This window comes from Populus nigra, chromosome 13 (genome assembly GCF_951802175.1).
Source record: "Populus nigra chromosome 13, ddPopNigr1.1, whole genome shotgun sequence".
In the NCBI taxonomy this organism is placed as follows: domain Eukaryota; kingdom Viridiplantae; phylum Streptophyta; class Magnoliopsida; order Malpighiales; family Salicaceae; genus Populus; species Populus nigra.
Window position 1 is genome coordinate 12,839,883 of NC_084864.1, and position 25,949 is coordinate 12,865,831.

General features: G+C 34.8%; 4 protein-coding genes across 5 annotated transcripts; 1 reads left to right on the top strand and 3 right to left on the bottom strand.

The window, feature by feature from the left end:
- Positions 1 to 1,396: 1,396 nt before the first annotated feature.
- LOC133670358 (chloroplastic group IIA intron splicing facilitator CRS1, chloroplastic) lies at positions 1,397 to 7,307 on the top strand. The gene is made up of 9 exons (XM_062090841.1): positions 1,397 to 2,362; positions 2,955 to 3,381; positions 3,723 to 3,853; positions 4,271 to 4,612; positions 4,687 to 4,843; positions 5,476 to 5,768; positions 5,943 to 6,002; positions 6,189 to 6,347; positions 6,703 to 7,307. Exons 1-8 carry the CDS (start codon positions 1,445 to 1,447, stop codon positions 6,237 to 6,239), a joined length of 2,379 nt encoding a protein of 792 aa, XP_061946825.1. The 5' UTR covers positions 1,397 to 1,444; the 3' UTR covers positions 6,240 to 6,347; positions 6,703 to 7,307.
- A 1,397-nt stretch (positions 7,308 to 8,704) lies between these two features.
- On the bottom strand, positions 8,705 to 11,888 carry LOC133671098 (LEAF RUST 10 DISEASE-RESISTANCE LOCUS RECEPTOR-LIKE PROTEIN KINASE-like 2.1). Its single transcript, XM_062091740.1, has 3 exons — positions 11,036 to 11,888; positions 10,493 to 10,515; positions 8,705 to 10,098 (listed from the first exon to the last, which is right to left on the bottom strand). The coding sequence occupies exons 1-3, from the start codon at positions 11,866 to 11,868 to the stop codon at positions 8,975 to 8,977; spliced, it is 1,980 nt and encodes a 659-aa protein (XP_061947724.1). The 5' UTR covers positions 11,869 to 11,888; the 3' UTR covers positions 8,705 to 8,974.
- A 5,697-nt stretch (positions 11,889 to 17,585) lies between these two features.
- Positions 17,586 to 22,579, bottom strand: LOC133671096 (LEAF RUST 10 DISEASE-RESISTANCE LOCUS RECEPTOR-LIKE PROTEIN KINASE-like 2.4). 2 transcript variants are annotated; one of them, XM_062091738.1, is made up of 3 exons: positions 21,245 to 22,579; positions 19,851 to 19,889; positions 17,586 to 19,775 (listed from the first exon to the last, which is right to left on the bottom strand). In XM_062091738.1, the coding sequence occupies exons 1-3, from the start codon at positions 22,026 to 22,028 to the stop codon at positions 18,583 to 18,585; spliced, it is 2,016 nt and encodes a 671-aa protein (XP_061947722.1). In that variant the 5' UTR covers positions 22,029 to 22,579; the 3' UTR covers positions 17,586 to 18,582. The 2 variants fall into 2 exon arrangements, with proteins under 2 accessions (XP_061947722.1, XP_061947720.1); XM_062091736.1 differs by having other exon boundaries at positions 17,586 to 19,889.
- A 1,433-nt stretch (positions 22,580 to 24,012) lies between these two features.
- On the bottom strand, positions 24,013 to 25,080 carry LOC133671097 (LEAF RUST 10 DISEASE-RESISTANCE LOCUS RECEPTOR-LIKE PROTEIN KINASE-like 2.7). The gene has a single exon (XM_062091739.1). The coding sequence runs from the start codon at positions 24,931 to 24,933 to the stop codon at positions 24,100 to 24,102; it is 834 nt and encodes a 277-aa protein (XP_061947723.1). The 5' UTR covers positions 24,934 to 25,080; the 3' UTR covers positions 24,013 to 24,099.
- Between the last annotated feature and the right edge of the window lie 869 nt (positions 25,081 to 25,949).

Sequence of the window (25,949 nt, forward strand, 5' to 3'; positions counted from 1 at the left end):
TTGTAAATTAAATTTTTTGGACAGTTTCAAGATAGCTCGAGCCTTCTTGGGGTGAGTGTGATTTGCTTTTAAGTAATTTTTTTATTTTCTCTGCTGCTACTCCTCTTTTATTTATTAATTAAATTTTAGAATTTAAATTTGAATTTAAGAAGGAAGCTCTTTGGCAATAATCCTAGGCCGATTTGTATATTTACCACTTTTCCTATATAAACGGTGTCGTTATCTATAATTGATGTTTCGTTGTTTGAACGAAACAAAATATCATTACCACATGTTAACCAGTGATAAAGAGTCTATTCTAGCCTTCCAAGTAAGTCTTCAATTACATTATGCATCACTGTGTCTTCTTTATTTTCATATCAGACTCTTCAGTGTATCTCTTTTGGACACCAACTATCAAGACCTGCTGAACCACTACAAATTTTCAAAACTTTTAATTTTAAAATTGTTTAATAATTAAAATATGTAAGATAAAAATAATAATTATTATAATTTTAAATGGACCGCTACGTATTTTCAAAACTTTTAATTTTAAATTTATCTAATTAAAACATGTAAGATAAAAATAGTTATTATTGTAGTTTTAAAATTTAATTTTAAAGTCAATCTAAACTAAGACTCGCATCATGGGTTGAGAGAATTAATATAATAATAAAAATAATTTTTATTATTATATTAATTCTCTCAACCCATGATGCGAGTCTTAGTTTAGATTGACTTTAAAATTAAATTTTAAACAACTTGAAGGTTGATGCAAGTTGGGAGGGTCAATATAAAAATAAAAATAAAAATTATTATAATTTTTAAATTTAATTAGAAAATTCATATGAGTTAATTATTTTTTTTTAAATTAAAACAACTTTGATTTGATCAAATTTTTTATTTAAAATAAATAAATTTTTAATCTGTTTTTATATTGGAACACGAATGAACTTTACTGGTAAGGTTATTTCTGGATATTAGAGAAATATTTGGACTCGGATTACATCTCAGCCTGTGAACTGTGGCTATATTTTATGCTAATTGGAGGAGAGATCCCTCAACGTTTAATTTCCTGATTTTGATCCATCAAATCATCAGGTCAAGGCAATAGGGTTCCTTAGGCTTCCATCCATTAACCCCATTAATTATCATGTGATTTGAACGTCTTTGACTATTACCTCTCAATTTTCATGCAAAAAACCTTAAGGACCCAAAAGAAGGCAGTGATTTGAACGTTTAACATGCCTTGACTTGGTAGTTTAAGGGATTAAAATCAGAAAATATATAGTTCAGGGGCGTAGTTGGATTTGACCAAAAGTCTCAGGGGTCTCTCGACTGATTAGCCAATGATTTAATGACGAATCTTTTTAGCAGCGTTTTTACTGTAAAAAACGGCATCCTCTCATCATTGAAAAAAATCCACTCACGCTCGCTCGCTCGCTCACAAGTGAATCAACCACTCATGGCTTCATCAGCTCTGTGTCTCAAATTTTTCTCTTCTTACACTCCCATCACATCCTCCTTAAACCCAACAACAAAAAAGCATGGTAATACTAACTTAAACAATGCCCAGATAACAACCCCTTCATTTATGTTTGCAAACAACAACAACAAAGAACTTGCGGTGTTAACAAACCCCATTTCGCAATCCAATGCCACCACCAATGTTAAAGTGCCAACACCTCCATGGATAAAGGGTCCTCTCATTCTCCAACCCCACGAACTCCTTAACCTCACCAACCCCAAAAACAAGAAGCCAATAAAGAATGACAAGATTGAAAAAGATGACAAGGCTTTGACTGCTAAAGAAAGTGGGGTTAGAGGCAATAAAGCAATGATACAGATTGTTAAAAGTGTTGAAAGACTGCAAAGAGATGAAAACTTGAAGGACACCCAAGAGATTTCTGAGAGTGGAGAGAGTTTAAAGCAGCTCGGAAAAGAAAGGATTTTAAGTGTTTTCGGTGACAAAAGGATTGTAAGAAGTATTGAAAAACTCCAAGAAGATCAAAACTTGAAGGAAACCCCAGTGAATTCTGGGGGTTTTGAGATTGGAGAGGGTTTAAAACAGCTTAACGGAGATGGGGTTTCGGGGTTTAGGGAAAAAAAGCTGCCATGGGTGAGAGAAGAGAGAGTTGGGAATTGGAGAATGAAAAAAGAGAAGGTGGTTAGCAAGGCCGAGTTGAGTCTTGATAAGGAGTTACTTGAGAGATTGAGAGGAGAGGCTGCAAAGATGAGGACTTGGGTAAAGGTGAAGAAAGCTGGGGTGACTCAGAGTGTAGTTGATGAGATAAGATTGACTTGGAGAACGAGTGAGCTGGCTATGATTAAATTCTATATGCCTTTGTGTAGAAATATGAATAGAGCAAGAGATATTGTTGAGGTTAGTTGTTTTACTTTTTTGTACTCATTTTTTGCTGGTTTATTGATTCTTGTAATTTTTTTTTGGTAGTTACTTTGGAGATAAGTGTTCGTAATTCATGGAAAGACATGCTTTCTGTTCAGAAGCTTGATTTCCACCCTGATTAAGAACTTGTGTTTAAAAGACCGTATTTTCATAAGAAAAAGAAGATTAAATTTTAAACTTATTTTCCTAAGAAAAGAAGATCAATTTTTAACTATGTAGTAATAATTCTTTTCAGATTGCTCATCTTGCTGCTTTTAGCACATTTTCTATGCAAAGCTTCATTGACCCTTTTTTGGGCCGATGTAAGAATTCTGCCTGGAAAAGGGTTATTTGTGATTGATCTGTGTAAACTGTACTGCTTAGTATATGGGTGAATGGTTTGTTGCTCATATTGTAGAGATTGGCATACTATCTCGGCATACTATCTCGGATGTTCTTGTTTGTATTTGTTGCAACTTTAAAATAAGGCTACTTGTTTATGGGTTGTCTTTTCTTTTTTAAAATTTGCTGGTACACCTGGAGCAATCAAAATGCAACAACTGCATTCTTTTCATTCCTTTGTAAACAGATGAAGACAGGAGGCTTGGTTGTTTGGACCAGAAAAGATATTCATGTTGTTTATAGAGGATGCAATTATCAGTGGAAGAAAAACTTTAATACAGCTACAATCGAGGAAAGTTTTCCCAGAAATGGTGGAGAAGAAGAGTCTATATCAGCTGGCATCTTAATGGAAGCAGATTTGAATACACAACCAATTAATGGATCACTGTTTGAGAGAGAAACTGATAGATTATTAGATGGCTTAGGACCTCGTTTTGTTGACTGGTGGATGCGAAAGCCATTGCCAGTAGATGCAGATTTGCTTCCAGAAGTAGTTAAAGGATTCAGGTCTCCATCAAGGCTTTGTCCTCCACGTATGAGATCAAAGTTGAAAGATGATGAACTGACATACTTGAGAAAGCTTGCTCAATCTCTACCCACACATTTTGTCCTTGGTATTTTCTTACTGTATAAAGCTTTCTATTGCATTTTTTCCCTATGAACAAAAGCAGACACACTCATACGAATACATAGAGTATAGACAGACAACGAACACATCACATGCATAAGATAACTGAAACAAGGAGAAAAGAGAAATATGCTATCATATTAAGAAACAACATTCTTAAATAGTGCTTGAGAATTGATTGAGAAAAAATGGGCCTGACAGGCATGAACAGTTGTTTGGTTGAAATGTTGCATGACATTATATGTATTGGGCTATGCTAGAGGCTTGTGTGCATGTAGGAATGTTTTGCATCATGAAGGCTTTTAAAGTTTTGCTTTTTCTCTGTAGGGAGGAACAGAAGACTTCAAGGCCTAGCTGCTGCTATCTTGAAGTTGTGGGAAAAGACTATTATAGCTAAAATTGCTGTGAAGTGGGGAGTTCCAAATACCAACAATGAGCAAATGGCAGATGAGCTTAAGGCAAGTTTGATACCGAGAAGTAACATATATCATACTTACTGATTTGCTGAATTATTATTTGTTTATGTTATGTCTGTATGGAAGTTGTCCTATTTTTATTCTATGTGCATTGGTAGCCTGGATTTTTGAGCAAGGTGGACCATTTCTGATTGTATTCAGTTGAAATTCATTCTGATTTAAGCACCACATCTTCTGGTATCATTTGTTGCCTGGACACTGATATAGTGATCCGAGTAAAGTAGATCACCCATATTATTTGAATCATTAATTCAAAAGCTTGATGTCCGAGGAGTTATATATTGACCCGTGCCCAACCGGGCACACTTACTAGTGTTGCCTTGAACATGCACTTGGCACGCTTATCTATAAATGACATCTCAGAGATAGATTTTTCTAATGTTGATGTTGTATACGCAGAGTCTCACTGGAGGAGTTCTGCTGCTTCGGAATAAGTTCTTTATAATACTTTATAGAGGCAAAGACTTTCTTCCTGGCCAAGTTGCAAATGTAATAGTGGACAGAGAAATTGCACTTAGAAAATGCCAAACCAACGAAGAAGGTGCAAGAATGAAAGCAATTGAAACTTCTTATATGCCCGGCGGACCAACCAACACAAGCAGAAGTGGAACTTTATATGAATTTCAGGAATTCCAAATCAAATTTCAGAAGACGGCAAAAGCGGACTCTGAAATTCAATTAGAAGCTTATAAGGAAAAACTAGAGAGGGAATTGAGGAATCAAGAATACAGGCTTCGCATTGTAAGATTCAATTCATTATCTTATCAGGATCACTGTAATGCTGGTTTGGAAAATAATCCTCATGGATTTTGCAGCTTAAAAGTAAGATAGAGAAGCCAGCGAGGGACTTGTCAAAATTGAATTCTGCATGGGTACCTAGTCCACGGGATGCAGACCAAGGAATAATGACAGAAGAGGAAAGAGAATGCTTCCGGAAGATAGGACAGAAGCTACGTGGTAGCTTAGTGCTTGGTAAAGAAAAGCTTATCATTATGAACCCTGTTTGAAATATTGTTTCTTTTTTTTATCATGCCATATTTTTTCTGCATAGTTGTCTCTCAGTTTTAGGTATTCAAACATCTGAGTCATTGGTTACAACTATTTTCATTTGTTCCTTTTGGTTGATCTGCATGCTAGATGAGTTGCTTGGTTTCCCCTTTCTCCCTTTAATTTACCTTGGTCCCATTAAAAGTGTTTTGTGTGAAGAAGCTCATTTTTGAGAAATCGCAGTGAGAGCATTGACTTTCATACGCTGAAACAGAATTTCCTCAAGTTTTGTTGCATAAGAATGAAGGAGGGCACTTTCATTGGTCCAGAAAAGGAGAAATTATTACATGAGCCTGGCTCACCTTGAATGCACACTCACGAAGTGGTGGGTCTCACAGTCATTTTATGGTAGGTTGCACATCATTTATGTCAGAACCGGGCTCATGCAATAATTTCTCCCAGAAAAGGGAAGGGGTTAGTGTTGGTTAATCATGTTTGGATTGAACTACAACGCTTTCATCCACGAATAACATTTATTTTTCTGCTTAGTCTACCCTTCTCTTCTGTATCTGTGTGCGGGTGTGGTTTAGATTTTTTTGTTTTGATGGTGGGTTCAGGGAGGCGTGGGGTCTTTGAGGGTGTTATGGAAGGTCTGCATCAGCACTGGAAGCACAGAGAAGTGGTGAAGGTGATTACAATGCAGAGAGTGTTTTCCCAGGTCATTCACACTGCAACATTGCTTGAAGCAGAAAGTGATGGGATCCTAGTTTCAGTGGACAAGCTAAAAGAAGGTCATGCCATAATTATTTACCGTGGAAAAAATTACAAACGCCCTCTAAGGCTTCTAAAGAAGAATCTTTTAACCAAAAGAGAAGCATTAAAGAGATCTCTTCTAATTCAGAGAGTTGGGGTAAGTAAAACTCTTCTCATCTTGCTAATATGTCACTTGCATTTGTTTTTCCGTTAGCTTTGCACCAACCTGCACCGTCATTTCTTACTAGATGAATTTGAGCTTGACTCTCTTCTTTCCTCTCCTTGTTCTTCTCTCTCTCTCTTTTATGGGTGCATTCGTGGTGGCTCCCAGTCGTTGAAGTTTTTTGCAAATCAGAGAGAGCGTGTGATCTCAGATTTGAAACTCAAACTGGTATGTTTTTATCCTTCCTCTTCCTACGAATATTTCTTCAATCATTCTACTGGATCAGCTTAAAATGGTTTGTCAGGAGCTTGGTCTTATCTTCCATGAAGACAGACTTAAAAATTATGAAACAGAGGTAGAATGAAATGGCCTCATATTTTGACCGAACCAATTGTCTACCGATGAATTTTGCAGGCAGAGCTTCATAGATCCAAGGAAAAACATCTTAAAAGTGATACACTATGAGCTAATAGTGGATCACATAGTGATTCCTCATGATATAAGGGAGTGCAGTGAAGATTTTCGATAGGGAGGACTTCCCCACTTCTTCAATATCATACTAGAAAAATCCTGGTAAACTTTCTTGGCATCCTGGAAGTTTGTTAATGAAGTCTATAAACTTAAATTTTCTGCTCAATTGTGATGGTCAATGCCCTAATATTTACACGTATGCATCACCATTTGACTTGTAGCTTAGTCAGATCTTATAGACAAGTTAGGTCGATTTGCTTGTTAACTCATGTAATGCTTTACGATACTCTTGTTTAAGAGATCTGGGTACAATCTCCTGAACTGATGGCTTGTTTCATTAACAAATTGATATGGAACAATGAAAGGGTAAGCTAGATTGTTTGAAGTTGAGGCCAAAATATGTGATGTGCATTCATTGATGGCATCATCTGTTAAGAAAACTTGCCTTTCATTGCAGCCTATGCCATATCGTCAATAAATGCGAAGAGTCAATTTAGACAACTCTGAAGGCAGGGTGCCAGAGAGGTTTATTGAGGATTCTTTACCAGAGGTATCACATTGCACACCAATCCAGTTGGTGCAGAAGCCTTTGGAGGACACATTGGACCAGCCTGATGGCAAGGGGTTCAGGGAATTAGCTAGTTTCAGCATGACAGCAACATCATTGGCCGTGACAGATGAGAGAATGAGAAGGAAACTGAGATGATGACTCATTGAGGGAATTGGATAGATAAAGCGATAGAAATGAACAATCTAGACTCTCTAAGGTTTATTTGGTTTTGAAGAGGATGTGATTTTCATTTCATCTTTTCTTTTTTCTTGTCAGCTAAGAGGTTACAGCCAATGCTAGGATTTCAAGAAGATAAATCAGTCCCTTGATTATTTTTGGATGCCGTTAACACATCTTAACTAGTTAAAAAAACTAAATTACACATTATGTACTAACAGGAACGCAGGCTAAGGAGAGTTGAAGAACTTAGCTAGAAAAATATTCTTAGCAAAGGCAGCTTTCAGGTTTGACTCTGCTAGTTGCTTCAGAATCAAAATTTTCATTTTTGAGTATTTTTGCTTATTGTTTGATGTAGGCAGGTTTGAAGGATATGATGGTTATGAACAGTCATTGCAACAGTTAAGTTGTGAATCTGCCGCAACTAAGGATACGTTTGGGAACGCGGCTACAACTGCGTTCTCAAAAAATTTGAATTTTTTTTTTTGCTAAAATTTAATATGGTTTGTACGTTTTGGATCGTTTTGATGTGCTGATGTCAAAAATGATTTTTAAAAAATAAAAAAAATCATTGGCATGCATTTTGGCACGAAAAGTTATTTGAAAAGCACCCGTAACCACACTGCCAAACACGTTATAAATCATGTAGGAAGCCTGATAGACTCGATTATGGACTAATGAGATCAGGAGGCTCTACATGTTCTACAAGGGTTGGTTTAATATATATTCGTTGAACTAATTTTGTTATTTTTTATTTTATTTTGGATTTTTAGTTTAATTTTATGCTGTTTTTTTTTTATTTTGAATTATGATTTTTTTATTTTATAGAGGTTGGTTTAAGGTTTTTTCAAGAGGTTGTAATCCCTGTAAATTACTCGAAAATAATTATCCAGTAATAAAACTTTGAATTAAAGTTTTTAGTGATCCTTCTTTCAAAAATTCCATCATTCTTGTTCTTTGATTCTTATTCTTTAATGTGGCCGCGTCATTATTTAGTTTGGTCCTTTTGGAGAAACATGCATAAATGTTTCATAAAGTTCTGGTTGTTTTGTTATGTCTCAGTTTGTTAATTACGCCATGTTGCAATCTGTTTTGTATCTCTGCATTATTGGAATTTCATTCTGTATTCATCAACAAAAAAGAAAGAAAAATAAATAAATTATACATGAATAAGTTAAGATGGATCAAGCCCTTCTTAGATTAAATAAACTGTGCAGCAAATTCTACCAAAGAAATGTTTTGTGTAAGGATATGGTAAGTGAGCAACAACATTCTTGTACGTGGAATACTAGAAAGGACATGGTCATCTCCAAAGGTTGTACTACTTTCCCTTGATGATCTTTGTACCGACTCCAGAAGAATAAAAAGCAAGCCAACAGAGTCACTTGGCCTTTTGCACTTGGTTTCTATGATCCAAAAAAGTTTATAAAGTAAATTCAAAATCATTAAGGTTATAAAGGACATGGCCATCTCCAAGCTGCTATTTACTGAAAGCCAAGTGCAAAAAGCCGACAGGGTCAATTCAGGCTTCAACGGATCAGGGATCTGAATTTGCGAAGTCAAGAATCAGTAAGAAAAAGATGATTGAGGAAAATAAACTTGAATTTGAATTTCCTGTGAACTCGCTGACCACTTGAGTAGCATCAGGTAATTAACAGCAAAATACATGTAAATGTTATAAACTCTCAATTTGATACACTGAGTGGCATAAGATTATACACTGAGTGGCATAAGATTATACATCACAAGTACATCAAAAAAGCTTTACAATGACAAAAAATATAACCGAAGTATGTTGAAGGATTCTGGAAAATGTTTTTTGCAGAAAAAATTAAAATCTGTGTTCTTTTCTATGTGGACCAGTGTTGACCAGTAAAGTGACAGATCAAGCTCACACTTCCAGCATATTAAATTTTAAGCAAGAGTCAATAATGATTGACTTAATCATTGGAAATCAAGTGATGGTTTACAACATGATTAGGGTACCTGTTATGAAGCTTCTTTAACTAATGGCAGCCATGCCACTTTCCTTTTGTGACAATGCACATGCTCTTAAGGTTGATGCGGTGAGGTTCGTTTCCAGTGATGTTGTCGGAGAATACAGGAAAGGCTTTGGTGGAGTTTGCAAGAATTGAAGACTGCCCTCTAACATCTCCACAACCTTTGTCATTGATGGTCTATCTAATGGATTGGTTTGAACACACCACAAACCGACCGTAACCATCTTTTTTATCGTCTCTTCTGTTTCATCTGTTATAACACCATGGAGACTAGACACCTCTTCTGATTCATACATACAATTTGGAAGGAATATTTCACTACTTTGAGATTCTCCGATATCAATGTTTCTTTTTCCTCCAACCATTTCAAGAACCATCATCCCGTAACTATACACATCAGACTTGTAAGAAACTCCTCCAAAGTTTTTGCAGAATACTTCTGGAGCTATATACCCTGCAGTCCCTCTTGCACCTGTCATTGAAACCATACTTTCTTCTCTCTTGCATAGCTTTGCCAGACCAAAATCAGATATTTTTGGACAGAAATCTGTGTCTAAGAGAATGTTGTGAGGTTTTATGTCAAAATGAACAATCCTAGTGTTACAACCTCTATGCAAGTACTCAAGACCTCTACCAATGCCGACAGCAATTTCATATAATTTTTCCCATTGTAAATTATGGTTTCCATGAAGAGATGTCTGACGATATATGAACTTGTCTAGAGACCCATTGGGCATGTATTCATAGATCAAAGCTCTTTTAGTCCTTTCAAAGCAAAACCCCAAAAGGGTAACTATATTTACGTGAGAAGTTCTACTAATACTCACAACTTCATTAACAAACTCTTCTCCATCACCTTTGGAATTCTTCAGGACTTTTACTGCCACAGGACGGCCATCCGGTAACTCTCCTTTGTATACACCTCCAAATCCGCCTTGACCTAGTTTATCCACGAATGAGTTGGTCATTTTCTTAATTTCTGAATATGTATAGCGTTTTGGAGTAAGAGAATGCGAGTTCATAATGATCGTTTCAATATTTAGATTATGTTGAGCATTCTGCCTCCAAAAGCTAGTCATCCGGCCTCTAGATAATCCTCTTCTAGAACATAGCACAATGATTGTGACTGCTATCATCGTGTACATAGCTAACGTTACAACTGAAATAAGAGTATCACAGTTGAGTCATGTGAGTTGTATGTTATGTGCTAACAAGAAGCATAGATATTCACAGCATGTCATAACTAAATATTCATGCAATGATTGGAGAAAAGAAGGGTATTTGATGGTTTTCTTACCTTTAATAAGCTTATATTCCCATCTATAAGACTCTGCAAGACAAACAGCAAATAACTCAGTTTCCTGACATAGTAAGCATGAAATTACCCATGATTTATATTTGAAGTGTCTAGTTATCTTTTTCTATCTATGACAAGATATCAAATCATATCAACACTCAGTAGCCCCAAGAAGACAGAATTAAATACATTTACTTTCCCAAGCCAAATTACAGTCACGCACGACAGAGCAGAAGTATCTTGTTACTGCTACAGCAGTACGTTAAAACATGGAAAATTCAGCTTCTTGAAATCAAATTTCAGGTGCCAAGTAGAATATTAACGGCGTCATCTGGTCTTTGTCAATTTATTAAGGACCCCTCTTATCCAAAATGTTAGGTGAACAAGAGACCTCTTTTGGTTGCAAAATCCAACCATTGACCAAAACAAGAACAAATTTTGTCAAGTACTCTTTCCCTGGAAATGAAAATTTAAAACAAAGAAAATTCTTACATATTAATTATCTTCGTTAAAAATAGGAAACTTGCAAGGGAAAGCAACCTTATTTTAAGTACAGACTTCTATATTTTACATGCAATCACATATCATATAAGGTCATCTTAATTAATAAAGAATAAGGAAATTGTTATGAATTTTCTTTCCAGCAAAATAGAGGAAATGAAAATAGTGCATTATCACTTCTCAATTTTGCGATAATGGAAAGAAATCCAACAAATCTTGCTTGGGCCAATTTTTGTCTACATCAGGACAGTTAATCTTCTTTCACAAAAATAAAAGGTTACACGACATACCTTTCTTGCAAGTAGTTGCATAAGGCTGGTCTTGACAATAGCAAGTGAATTTACTAGAATCGTTATTGTATCCACACTGCCCACCAGAAAATTTGCATTTGTTACACAAGGAATCATTTGCAGTCCACTGCAACCAAAAACCCCGATGAAGAGCATTTGTCAAATTTGCAGCAGTTGGATGGCTCTCTATTGATCGAACAGCGGATTCATATGCTGGAATGAGAACGCTGTGATTACATGACTCCAGGTAACTGCTTATGTTAGCAGCAAAGCTACCAGTGGCTGACATGCTCAGGTTCCTTGTCAGATAGTAACCTACCATATCAGTTCTGCTTATGTTGCAACTGAACTGATAGGATAGCCCTAAAGTTGGTAAAAATTGACTTGGAATCGTTGGACATCCATAGTACAGCATTATATTCTTAGTATTTGAAGCATAACTGAAACGGTCGGAATCAAAAGTGGAGTTGACAGGGGGGATAGAACAAATGTTGTCTGTGTACTCTGTTGAAATGAGATGAACTCGAGACATGCTTTTGATCTCTAGGACTTGGTAGGCCACTTCCGATATTTTAATCACTGGGGCGTCACCACTGCAATCAAGATGAAATCCTGGGTAGCCACAGTACTGAGGACGATTCACTCCCCAGAAAGGATAGGTTATATTCTGAATGTTTCCACACTCAAATGACTTGCTGCAGCTTAGATATCGCTCATCAGGTTCACATAGAGAAATTGGAATTGCAATAATGATGATGGTAATTACTGTGAGAGGTAAAGAGATGGTTTGAAGGAGATGTGGATGCATTTCTGGAGATTACGGGTGAGGGGAAGGGGCTGCAGGTATAGAACTCTCGAATCATGAGAGAGCAGATGGAGCTAACCAGGTTTTATTTCTCATAAACATAAGATAATCAGATGTCTTGACTCTTGACTCTTGACTCACTAATATGACTTAGTCTGCAACAAGAAGTTTCCTGTTCATTCACTGGAGTTCTAATGCGAATGACACAAGACTCGCATTTTCTTTAATATACTTTCAGATTTCTTTTTGCATTGAAGCATGCCAAATTCAATTATCTATGATTTACTTGTCTATCAAGACAAGAAAATTCAGCAAGAATGCATAGCTTTGTGAAAACACTCTTTCTTGAGTCTAGTTTGAAAAAAAATGTTCTGTCTAAATATTCCTCAACTTCCTCGTCCACACTGGTTAAATTTTCCAGCAAGAAAAAAGAAGAAAATGTTACATTATAGGAGATAATTTACTCAATTACTATATAGTAATGTCAATGGCATAAACAGTGTTATATTTAGTTATTTTGATCATGTTCTGAGTTGACAAAAAGCCATATATATATATATATATATATATAAAAGCCAGTCCTTTTCCAGTGCCATCTTAGCAAATGACAAGGAAACATAGAAAACTTATGTTATTTATGCATATAGTCAACCACAAGAATTCTTTTCTCCACATGACTAATAAATTTGTATAGTGAGAAACATCAGGCAAATCATGCTGATTTGAAGCTTATTATAACGATAAAAACCTTGTGTTGCGTACTGCTTCTGCTGAATATATTAACTCTGGTGTTCTTCTATTTCTACGCTGCCACTATTAATCTCTCTGGCTGTGCCACCCCAACTATCCTCTATTGTTTCTAGATGCTCTACTTTACAAATGCTATTCTGCGAGCTCCAATTTTTCAGGTGCTGGATCATAGTAAGAATTTATTATATTTTCGAGTTCTGTAATATTCTTAAATACTGTAAAGCTTAAGCTCTCTTGCCTTCTTATCTATGATTTAAAACTAGAAAAGCAAGGACATTAAAATGGCAGTCCTAGATCACAATTTATGGAGATTGAACTTTAAGAATAGGAACAACAATTGGTACACAAAATCATGGGAAATCAAGCAGATAGTTACAGTTTAAACATGTATCTATTACGAAGATCCTTTATCTACCTATGAAAATGTGCGGTGTGTTGAAAATGTTGAGTAAAGTTCCATTTGAGGTGATCTTGTAGGAGAATATAGGAAAGGCTTTTTTATGGACAGCTAATCCAATACTTTATTCTCATTCACAGATAAAATAAAAGACCATGTTAATTAACAAAAAGGGTCTTACGTTATCAAGAGGAAGTAGTCCTGAAGTTTCTCTCGCACAAATAGAAAATGTAAGATATGATAATGTGTTGGTCAATCAGAAACTGCAGAGAAAACATAACTGGCATGGCATATACATTTCTGAATTTTGCAATGTATGAAAAACGATCTAACCAATTTAGGGCCATAAAATTTCAAAAGATCACTTAATATAATCATTTAAGACCAGTTTTTTTTTTTGAAATATTAATGTTCTATCACAAAAATAATGGGGAAAGCGCATAACTTTCTCACAAGCGGTTGCATAAGGCCGATCTTGGCAATAGCAAGTGAATTCGTTCGGGTTGGTACTGTATCCACATTGCCCAGTACCAGAATGTTTACGTTCGTCACAAAAGAAATCATTTGCAGCTCACAGCAACTTAAATAATTTTCTATGTCTGGCCTCGTCTCCATAGACTGAAGAGCAGATCTAGATGCCGGAAGAATAGTGTTTATATTACACAACTTCAAGTTGCTACAGAGTAATATAAAATAATTTCTTGAAACATTTTTAAATTTTTAAGTTGAGATGGTTATTGAAATACCTATAGTTTATGAAATTTAACTTGGAATTATTGGACATCCACAGTAGTGTTATATTATTATAGTTTTTGGAGCATAACTGAAAATTTCTGGATGTAAAAGGGAGTTGACAGGGAAGATAGAACACACATTTTTTGTGTAATCTGTTCTAGCAACCTTCAGAGTACGTGACACGTTATTGAGCTTAAGCACTCGAAAAGAAAGTTCTGAAATTTTCATAAATGGGGCATCACCGCTGAAATCAAGGTGAAATCCTGGATGGCCAGAGTATGCCGGGTGGTCCATTCCCCAGAAAGGATGGGTAATGCCCTGAATGTTTCCACATTCAAATGAACTGCTTCAGTTTAGATATCTCTCATCAGGTAGCCAGATTCATATTGGCACGTGACTTGTGATTATGGTAATTACGAGTATGATAGGTAAAGAGATCGTTTGGAGTGTCGAAAGAAATTAGTGTGGTAGAAACGGGATCAATGCAATAAGAAAAACTAAATAATAAGAAGAAGGTTTGAGAAAGGTAATTTTATTAAGTGATTTTCTCTTGTGGTTTCTTTTTATATTTAAATATATTTTTAATTACAAGTTCATTTATAAAATTCAAATTCTAGGTAAATAATGAATTAAACTACTCAAATGAAATCCTAATTTGAATAAGAAACATAGTTTTGTCGACTTAATCATTCGATCATTTTCTAAATCGGTCGACCAATTTATTTAATTTAATTGGCTGCTCTATTCCAATTGGTTGACTGGTTTTCAAGTGGTCAACCTTTTTAACTTATTTTTTAGAAATTTAGTTTACTTTTAATATTCCCTTTTAAACTTGATTTCTTTATAACTCTCAACATATTTCTCATCTTGATAAAAATATCATATTTAAGTGGCTTTGTAATAATATCTGTGACTTGATCTTAAGTTTTTACATACTTAACTTTAATTTTCTTGTTTATAATGCAATTTTATAGGTAATGAAATTTTGTGTCAATATGCTTAATTTCTGTCATGAAATACTTGATTCTTAGCTAAAGTAATGGCTGCTGAGTTATCTACATAAATTTCCATAGGCTTTTCTTGTGGAATTCGCAACTCTTTCAATAATCTTTTTAGTCATATGAAATGACAATACATGTTGTAGTACCTACATATTTAGCTTCACAAGTTGATAATGTAACTATAGGTTGTTTTTTTAAATTCCATGTGAATGTTGTGTTCCATGTAGAAAACAAAACATGTAGTTCTCTTTTTATCATTCATATCTCCAGACCAATAACCATTACTATAATCCACAAGTTTAAAGTTGTTAGAGTATCCATAGAACAAGCCAAAATCAACAGTACCTTTGATATACTAAAGGATTCTCTTCAATGCTTTGAAATGTGTTATAGTTAATGTCTCCATGAATTTGCTCACAAATTCTACTCCAAAAAGAATATCCGGAAAAGTACATGTCAAGTATATCAAACTCCCAACTAGGCTCTTGAATGTTGTAGAGTTTATATTCTCTCATTCATTATTCTTTGACATCTTCACTCTATATTCAATTGGAGTATTCATTTTTGCACAATTCTCCATTTTGAATTTCTTAAGAATCTCTTTTGCAAATTTTTTTTAATTCACAAAGATTCCATTTTCTCCTTACTTGATCTCAATTCTTAAGTAGTATGTTATAAGATCAATATCCACCATCTTAAGCTTCTTGATCATTGCTTACTTGAAGTTTCCAAATATCTTTGGATTATTTCCTGTAAAGATCATGTTATCCACATACAGACATACAATAAGAGTATTATCATTATCTTTTATCTTTACATAGATAATATATTTATGTGGACATTTTACAAATCTATTCTTTAAGAAATAACTATCAATGCGACTATACCAAGCCTATTTATAGATCTCAAGTTCTAGACAAATAAGGAATTAAACTACTCAAAGGAAGTCATAATTTGAACAGTAAATGTAGTTCTACCGACTTAACTGGTCAATCGTTTTCTGAACCGGTCTATCAAATTATTTAATCTAACCGGTTGCTCAATTCCAACCGGTCTCCCGAATTCCAAGTGTAAAGCAAAATGTTCTTTTCATTCAATCTGATAACTCAGATTTCTGTCTTGCCATTCCTATCCTAGAACTTGGCTCACCAATTTACCGGGAAGGAAAAATCACTATTCCTTTGTTGACTTCAAGCGTAGCAGATAGTTTATTGATGGAGTTCATGGTAAGATGATAAAAACGAATCAAACAATAAAAATCTCCACAAATTCACTTAAAAAACAAATTTTAATATGAGAGCTCATACATTGGCGTTGTGTGCAAGCAATGGATTCAAACCAGCCACCTGATCAGAATTCAGGTCAACAATCCTTAAATATTCAGTCAAAAGAAGAACAAGAAAATGTTATGTAAGAATTGACTTGATTAAAGTACAATTCTACTAATGGCATGGATGATGCTATAAGAGCCACTTGGTATTGCTCCTGGTGGAAAGAAGAAAAGTCTCTTTCTGGTGTCATCTTATCAAATGACACGAAACACGGAAAACTTAATAATTGGTTCTCCAAATTTACCTGACACATGAAGCAGTTACTTAAGAACCTGTTATTGCTGCAACTAGGTCGGCTTGCTTGATTCTTCACTGTTTATGTTTTTTGCTGTATTTCCTTTCTCACTGATGCTACTATGTGCTGCTCTTTTTTTTCTTGGGTTTTACTCATCTTAAATGATATTACTGCTAAAAACACGCAGATTACTCTCTTTTCTAATGCTGCTGAGCCTGACAGCGAACGTTTTTTTATTTGTTCTTGGTACTAATTGTGTTTCTTTCATTTATCCAAACGTCATCCATGGAATCCTGACAAAGTTTTTATTTTTAATGGAAAGAATCCATTACATATTAGTTCTCGATAGGTCTAATACACAATTTCAACCACGTTAAGGAAGTTATTTGATTTTTAAAAAAATAGCAAAAAAGGTTATAGTTTCATAAATTAAAAGACCTGGATTATTGCAGAAGAGAATTGCGAACTTGCATAAAAACAGCCTTGAGATAACAGAATGGCAGATATGCAATGACGGATTAACCGTAGAAATGCAGCATTTACAGTAGAGGCAGAAAAAAAGTGAGGATTCGCACAGATGCAGCAGAACAGAATATCAGATCTATGACAGGAATTAAGCTATGTGAAAACTAAATTATCCTCGCTGATATATGTATTGATCATGAGTGATAATAAAGCTTAAACTCCATGTCTTCTTGTCTAAATTAATTTGAAGCTATAAACAGTGACGGGTAAGAGATGAAAAAGACAAAGGTTATTGTTATGATTACGATGAACATGTTAGGATACTGGCATGCAAACCCGACAAGACAAAAGACAAGGAATAAGATAAAATGAGAAATGAGACACACAAGAATTTACGTGGTTCATCCAATTGGGCTACATCCATAGGCAAGTATAGAAGGATTTTATTAAGTAATGTGGGAATTACAACCTCTCTCAAATAATATGAGAACAACTAAAAATCTCTCTATTATTATGAGAAAACACCTCATTTACTCTCTCACAAATACCTCATAATTTTGTGGGATTACTCTCTCTTCACTCTCCTCTTCTCTTCTCTATCTTGGTGTGCATATAGGCTTGAATGCATTGCCTATTTATAGGCAAGAGTGAGGGTATAATGGTTATAAATTTAGGAGGAATATATGCCTAACAACTTATCATCCACTCACACTCCACCAATTACAACTCATCTCCCACTCAAATCCCATCAATTATGCCAACTCAATTATGCCAACTAATTAAAATGGCTTTACGGAACAAAGACATGGCTGGAAAGAGCTGGGATTGCATTTTCACAGATAAAGAGAGAATACGGGGACAATTTGCAGGTGTTAGAGCAAATTGACCTTTTTTTTGTCATAACCAAGTAGACATTAAAAGGCCACTCATCACATAGTATTATAAAATGGTTACCAAATACGTAGTGTGACTTGTTCTAGGGTGAGAAGCTCCATAGTGGTCAAGCTACTAGTTGAAGAAAACCTAGAGCATCCCATATTCATTTCATGACCAGCTTGGTAACCTAAAGGTCTCTGTAGTTTTCTTAGGAGGAAAATTAGAAGCCTTCCATTTCCGACCATTCTTCCACCTGCTGTCACAGGCTGCTATGAGATGCTGGTTCATTGTGAAAGCTCGAACTGCCTTCCATCATGAACGACCCCTTCTGAACCCTATAGACGCAGCTGAAAGATCTTCACAAGCCTTTGAAGACCTTCCCTCTATGCTCCCTACCATACACAGGCACCAGTTCACATGAATGACTACGAGAAACTTCTTGATGAAGAGTAGAAGATTTATGTTCAGTTTCCTGAAGTTTTCTGGTAAATTTTCGAAGTTAGACGATTCCGTTTTAATTCAACTGCTCAAGCAAAATAAGAAGACGAGTAAGAAATACATAGAAGTTCACTATGAAAAATGCAATGAAGCATTGATGACATTAATCACAAGTAATAATAAGCTCAACCTCCGAGTCTTGTCTACCCTTTGAAATTGTAAACAATGACAAGCAGGAACAGATCAATTCTACGCTTTCCGCATATTGAATATCAAGTACATACTAGAATTTGTTAACATCATGGACAAAAAAATAAATAAAAATAAAGGTGAGAGGATAGTGTCTCTTAGCACTGAGAGAGTTTCCTCCCGTACATGAGCTATATCATAGAAAAATTAATTCAACCAAAAACAGCACTTAGATGAAGAACAAATATAGGTTTGTTTTTTTTTATTTTTATCAGGCCAAATAAAATTTGCAATTTCCAGTTACAAGTCACTTTCATCTGCAAACAATGTGTTTACCCCACCCCCCTGGGACGACACGCAAGGCAGTGATGATACAGTGGAAGAGTGATCTTGAGCGGACCTTCTAGGAGAGGAAAGGGAAGGTCTCGGTGGAATTTGCAAAGACTGAAGACTGCCTTCAAACATCTCTACAACCTTTGTCATTGATGGTCTATGTGATGGAATGGTTTGGATGCACCACAAACCCACTAAAATCATCTTTTTAACAATCTCGTTTTCCTCCTCCGTTATACCTCCATGAAATGTTGAAATCTCTCCTGGATCAAGATACATATAAAACCAATCCGGGAAATACAACTCGTTGGTTTCCAACGATCCCATATCAAAGTCTTTACTTTGTCCGACCATTTCAAGAACCATCATCCCATAACTATACACATCAGACTTATAAGTTACTCCTCCAAAAGATCTGCAGAATACTTCAGGCGCTATGTAACCAATAGTTCCTCTGGCACCTATCATCGAAATCTTACTTACTTTGCTCTTGCATAGCTTCGCGAGACCAAAATCAGAGATCTTTGGACAAAAGTCTTCATCAAGAAGAATGTTGTGAGGTTTTATGTCAAAATGCACAATCCGAGTGTTACACCCTCTATGCAAGTACTCCAGACCTCTAGCAATACCAACTGCAATTTCATATAATTTTTTCCATTCTAAACGATAGTTTGTATGTGGGGATCCTTTATCAGATAGGAAGTTATCTAAAGATCCATTGGGCATGAATTCATAAATCAAAGCTCTTTTATTCCTCTCGTAGCAGAAGCCCAAAAGGGTAACTACATTCACGTGAGAAGTTCTACTGATACTTGCAACTTCATTCATGAACTCTTCTCCATCACCTTTGGACTCTTTTAGGATTTTTACAGCTACAAGACGACCGTTGTCTGGTAACTTTCCTCTATATACATTACCAAATCCTCCCTCACCTAGTGTATTGACGAATGATTTGGTCATTTTCTTGATGTCTGAATACAAATAACGCTTTGGAGTAAGAGAATGGTAGTCCATCATAAATGTTTCAACCATGCCAACATGCTGTGGTTTCTTCAGCCTGAAGGTCATTGCTATGACAGCACTAAAGGAACCTTCTCTTCTAGTGAGATATATTGTAATTATGGATAAAGTTAATATCGCTGCCACAGCTGCTAATGTGCCTGTCATTCCAAATGCATCATCATCATCAAAAGAGAATATTGGATTTCTTATAATTATAAAATTTATATTATTACCTGCACCAATCTGTAGTCGCCTACCACTCATAGAAGATCCTGTAACATGACATCAAATAATGTTAGGGAGTTGTCCAAGTTAGGACTACACTCAAAAGAACTTGTATACAACGATGGTTACCGTCTCTAACCCAAACAAATAGATTAATATTTTATGGTTACAGCCTCATTTTTCTCATTATCTACACAACACTATAGATAAAAGACTGCTATGAGTGTTAACATTTGCAAAGACTATGAAATACTTGTTACTTAAAGATTTAAAATTATAGAATTTTATACTTTTCAATTTTTAATAATAAAAAAATTACATCAAGCCTCTTTTGTCGTTTTTTCACACTATCCCTGTTTTTTTAAAGAATTACACTTTACATCATCAACTTATCCTCAAGCTTTGACGTCAAAAAATATCAACAAAAAAAAATTATTTACATGTTTGTCAATATTATATTTTATTTAGTGACTAAAAAGCTGTTAAAATTATAAAATTATATATATAAATAAAGTTGCAATACCTCAGCTTTAGAGTATATTGACATGTGATTTTGTTTTTTTAATCATTTTTACTGTAATATTTATTTAATTTTTAAATTTACAAGGATTTGTTTAGTTTAGAAATTTTAATGTGCTAATTTGATCTTTAGTCATGCAACTTTCAATTTCAATAAATATAGATGCTCATATACCCTCTATAGGAGATTTAAGGAGGAGCATATGATGGAGGTACTCCATATTTGTCATGCATAACCTAATAATCGTCGCACAAATTAGTACTAGCAATAAAAAAATAATGAAGTACTGCAGTTTTTAAATAAAAATCTCGAACCCCACACATATATTTATATGAAAAAAAATTGAAGTAATTGGAAATATAAAACTTTGAATGATGCATATCCCTAAATTTATATAATTACAAAAGTAAACTTATGAAAGTTGAATATACTTTTTCAAGAGTGCAAAATTAATAAGCATTCAAACATGAAAAAAATTGATCTTTAACACAACTTTTGGAACCAATTTTGTGACAGAAATGATTTCAATTTTGTTCTCTCAGCTTATACAAGATTTAATTTTACATCTCATGAACAAGAAGTGGATCGTTGAATCCACCTTATGACCCCATTGACCTTAAAGGGGCAGAGTGAACACAAGACTTGAGCAAAAAAGCCTAATTAATTTGAACATTGAACCTCATAACAAATTACAAATAACCAGGAATGCTATAATTGATTAATTACTAATAATAAATAAAAATTAATGGATTTGAGAGCCTTTTCAAGCATCAATTCTTGAAATCAGTGAAGCATTGTATAATTTGATAAGAACCTCCTCTCATCAATTTCCCCAATAAGGTTCACCAAACAAACTCATGAAAACTAAAGATTTTTGCTTACCAGGACAGAGCTGATCATTACAAACGCAAATAGGTTTACCCAACTGTGTATCAAACCCGCAATACCCACCAGGGTGCTCCTTGTAACACTTTGTACAATTAGCACTGTAAGGATTGCTATAACTGACATCAAACCCTTCTTTCAAAACCTCACCAACTACTGACTCGTTATCAAAAAGCTGTTGTGCCCGAGTACTAAGAATTGGCACTCGAATATTAGTTTGACACTCAAACGTATTCGGTAAAGAATATTCAGTACCGTAAGGGTAAACAATCGAGAAAAACCCTTCTTCTGTAACTCCATGATTGTCACAAGAGAACCTAGAGATTTTTGGTAGCTGATCTGATTCCATGACAGAGTCGTTAATCTTCTTGCATCCATAAAACAAATAAAGTTCATGGCTGGAACCAAGACTGAAGATTCTGTCATCCAGAGTGGTGTTAGTGAATTGGCGGGTGCATTTTCCGTCGTCGTAGAGGTCTGAACGTGAGAGTCTTAAGGTTTGGCTGGTCTGGTCAAGATGAGTGACTCGGTAACTCAGTGAGTTAGCTTTTAGGATGGTGACTGATTCATCCTCACATGTGAGGCCGAACTCCGGTGGACCGCAGTGGGATGGACGTAGGCCACCAGTGAACGGGTAGGTGACGTTTGTGAGGTTACCACAGGAGAAGTTTTGATTGCAGTTTGAAAGATTACCAGTGTCATTGGAAAGAAGCGATGTCGTTAAGTGGAGGGAGAAAAAGAGGGTGAGAAGGAAAGAGGAGGTGGTGGTGAGGGGGTGCATTGGTGGAGGAATCAGAAGGGGCTGTGCAGCTGGTGGTGGAATGGTGTAAGGTTAAGAGGGTGGTGTACTGGTGTTGGTAATGGGAGAGTGGTTGTATAGAACATGACTATTGACTTGGTTATATTAGTGAGATATAAGTTCATATTTACCTTAAAAACATGAATTAAGAGATTATGGTGAAATTATTATTTTTTCTTTTCTATTTTGATGGGAAAAGAGGGTTATTTATCCAGAATTGTCTAATATATATATTTGAATTTATAATTTATTTCTTCACATTCCATGAGCGAGCTACGATCTTTCCATAAGACTGAAGTCACGAGGAAATATCTTTGTATGATGACTCTAAAAAGTTGTTTAAGTCAATTGGAAGGTTACTAGGATCTTTCCTTGAGAATTTTGATTTGTTTGCCTAGCCAGGGGAGACTTGTATAGATAGAATGGGTGGTTTAACAAGTTCAAAGATCCTTCAACCTTTATAATTTTCTTAATGTCGTCCCTATCAATTGATCTTTTATAGCGTGGCCCTTCTACACACCATTCATTACTCAAAGAAGTCTTTCTGTCCAAATCAAGATGTTAATGCTGAGGTGGACTGATAAATGACACCCACCGTCATTTTTTCCCTTGTAATCCAGGACTAATAAAGAATCCAGAAACAAGAAATCAATTCAAAACCGTCTCAAGAGAATCTGGAATTGAAAGCAGCAATCTAGTCGTTAATGTAGAAGTGAAGCCAAGGAAACTCCATCCATGTTTTAAGCTCCAAAAAGATCCGAATCCTATATTAAGTACTGTAGGAAAGAGATAGTATGTATATGACTTAAAATTTTGTTTGTTCGACAAAGAAACTATTCACGAAAAGGAGATTGATGGTAATGGAAAAGAAAGGTTACTATGCATAAAGAAGAAGAAGAAAGGAAGAGATGTGATGGAGATGTTGTTTTGTAATGGAAAAAGATGCTATTTTAATTTTTAGATTTTAAATTGAATTTTTTTTTGTTGATACAGTTTTTTTATTGATATTTAATTAGCTTATCAATTCCATGACCTGAATTAGGAACTTTATTAAAATGTACTGTGATATCCCACATGCGACCACTTGCAGGGACGATGGAACATCAAATTGGGGTGCTATGACCAATAAAAAAACGCACTTTGAGTATGGACTGGGCTAGTAAACAAAGAAATAGATTTATAGAAATTAAATAGAAGGTTGAAATCGATTGCGTGACATTGGGTTTCAGTGATAGAGACGAGGCCTCACTTGACCTGACTAAACGAAAAGGTTATTTTATTAATTGTATTTCTTTTTATAGAATATTATTTTTATAAAGTCTTTGTCAGTTAATCGAAGTCTTTGTTTCCTTGATATACTGGAATTAAATGGTCGAGGAAGGTGTTCTGTTCAGGATCATGGAGCTTTGAACAATTCCTAATAGCTAGCTAGGTTCCTCCCTCTACTCGAAGGAACGATTCACACCTGTTTCTTTTACCAGAGGTCCTCCCACATCACCTAGCCTGGAGGGCCTATCTTAGATTTCAGCTATCTCTATCTATCCAGTCATGGCATCAAGAAAGAAAAACGGACATATCTTATTTTTATAATGAATCATTTGCACTACACTCCAACTCAAAACCTTGATTAATAGCTTCAAGAAACTCTGATACATTTGGACTGGCTAGAATTGGCACAACAGCTAGCTGATTGATTGACTGGCTAGAAAAGCGGACATATCTTATTGTTGCATGTTGTCAGGTAGCTGATTAAGCTGGGATCAGTAATACTACTATTACATTTCCAAACCATCCGATTTATACTGACAAGTATTAGCATAGAAAATATTAGCCTGCCTGATGTTGAATTTTTTATCGAATAAACAATTTGTTATAAGAAAATAATATAATTTTTATTTTAAAATTAAAATGATTTTTGTATATATAATATTAGAATTTTATTAATAAAATGATTAATAAAATTATCATCATCATCATTATCATTATCATATTGATGTTTACTTCTGTCCAAGTCTATTTAAAATAAAATTAAAATAACAAAACAGGAACGGAACTAAGGTGTGTGAAGCATCAACAAGTGACTGGAGTTCATCATAAACTGATTCGAGGAGAAGTTGAGGTACATACCTCGAGCACATGTTTTTGATCCTCTTGATTGATTTGGACAGTAACAAGTTTGATTACTTAATTCGTCAATACCACAAGCTCCTTTAGAGGCGAAGCATTCCCTACACGCATCCTTATCGACCTTCAATCTTACCTCGAATCCTTTTCTCAAGTGTTCTTCCAAACCTTGGACAGTAACAAGTTGTTTGATTCGTGGCCAATTGGTTATAGAAAATGGCACTAAGACACTACGATAGCATTCGCCAGGACCAGTATCTCCTACTTGGATATAAACATCTTGATCATTAACCTCATTTATCTTGCAAGTGAAAGGTATGGTTGGAGGAGCATCGTTGCATCCATAAATGAATGTAAGATTTGTGTAACCCTCAACAGACTCGAAAACCTTAGGATTGAACGTGCTGTTCTTAAATTGAGGTGAACACAATCCAACAAAGGAGTCCTCTCTTGCAATCCTGAGAATGCCAGCATACTGATTGATTTCCAAAACACGATATGCAACCTGATTGATATTCATCTTGGTGAAATTATTCTCACACCTGAGCTTCAATTCAGGAAAGCCACAGGCAGGTGAGCTGTCATTTCCCCAGAACGGAAAACCCGCGGAAATATGCCCACATACAAACTCATTACTACAGGCAGTGTACGGGTCATCGTTGCTCGAGGATGAAGGGACTTGAATGAAGAGCAACAATACAAGAACAAAATCTGAAAGAAAAGAAAAGGCCGAGGAATTCATTCTGGCAAGAGGAAGTAGCATAGGAGGAATGGAATTGTGTGTTAGCAAAATGGGCTTGGTTGCTTCAGGGATGGTTTCGAGTATAAAGAGACGAGTCTTGACTTGCTAATTATCAATTCCAGGTAAATAAATACATCAGAAAGGGATAGATGTGAACGCAATACTTGGATTTAAATGCTTGGTGGACTCAAAGTTTGTAATTTATTTGTTTCTTGGGAAAGGGCTACCACATTAATTTCTTTCTACGAGGCCTCCATTTGCAAAATGAAGTCTTGTAGGGTATGCATCACTGTCTTGGGGACTAAAAGCAGAGAACAGAATCGGTCAAATATATTAAAAGGACACGCAAAAAAATCCTCGGAAAATTATGTGGTTGATGATACTAACATGAAATCGGGTCTTTCTCGTACCTAATAACAAAAAATTAAAGGGGTGTTTGTTTAACAGTGGTTTTTTGAAAATTATTTTTTAATTTTTTTTGTTTTTATTTATTATTAAAAAAATTAGTTAACAGAAAATACTTTCTAATTAAAAAAAAATTTAACTTGATTTCTAGGAAAGTGTTTTTCTTTTATTTTGGACAGAAAACACTTTCCAGAAATTATGAAAAATTTAAAAATATCATATTATTTGCTGATTATATCAAATTTGGTCCTCACACTTTTAATTGATATACATTTTATTTGAATCTTTTTTTTTATTTCATCTCTTAAATTTAATTTGATTTGATTTTTACATTAACTTTAGTCCTTCTTTTTATGATTGTTATTTGCTTTTCTCTTATTATTTTTTAATTAAAATTTTTTATCTATCAAATTTTGTCCTCATTCTTTTAATTAGTACTTATTTTATTTGAAATAATTTATTAAATTGTAATTATTATTATTATAATTTCATCATCTTTTATTTTTTTTTATTTCTTAGATTTGATCTTTATTATTTTGATTATTATTTATTTTATTTGAGATAATTTATGAAATTAAATTATTTTTCAATTTCATTCTCATTCAACATTTTAATTTGTAAGATTTGTTCCT

What these genes read in the sequence shown, in the direction of transcription:
- LOC133671098 (XM_062091740.1), bottom strand. Translation starts at nt 11,868, where the DNA reads ATGCATCCACATCTCCTTCAAACCATCTCTTTACCTCTCACAGTAATT. An exon ending in TCGTGTAACCTTTTATTTTT is followed by an intron (nt 10,516 to 11,035) that starts GTGAAAGAAGAT and finishes CTGCTGTAGCAG; the next exon opens with TAACAAGATACTTCTGCTCT. An exon ending in CAAGATACTTCTGCTCTGTC is followed by an intron (nt 10,099 to 10,492) that starts GTGCGTGACTGT and finishes CGATGATAGCAG; the next exon opens with TCACAATCATTGTGCTATGT.
- LOC133671096 (XM_062091736.1), bottom strand. Translation starts at nt 22,028, where the DNA reads ATGCACCCCCTCACCACCACCTCCTCTTTCCTTCTCACCCTCTTTTTC. An exon ending in TAATGATCAGCTCTGTCCTG is followed by an intron (nt 19,890 to 21,244) that starts GTAAGCAAAAAT and finishes GTCATGTTACAG; the next exon opens with GATCTTCTATGAGTGGTAGG.
- LOC133670358 (XM_062090841.1), top strand. Translation starts at nt 1,445, where the DNA reads ATGGCTTCATCAGCTCTGTGTCTCAAATTTTTCTCTTCTTACACTCCC. An exon ending in ACCCACACATTTTGTCCTTG is followed by an intron (nt 3,382 to 3,722) that starts GTATTTTCTTAC and finishes TTTTCTCTGTAG; the next exon opens with GGAGGAACAGAAGACTTCAA. An exon ending in ACGTGGTAGCTTAGTGCTTG is followed by an intron (nt 4,844 to 5,475) that starts GTAAAGAAAAGC and finishes TGGTGGGTTCAG; the next exon opens with GGAGGCGTGGGGTCTTTGAG.
- LOC133671097 (XM_062091739.1), bottom strand. Translation starts at nt 24,933, where the DNA reads ATGCTACTTCCTCTTGCCAGAATGAATTCCTCGGCCTTTTCTTTTCTT.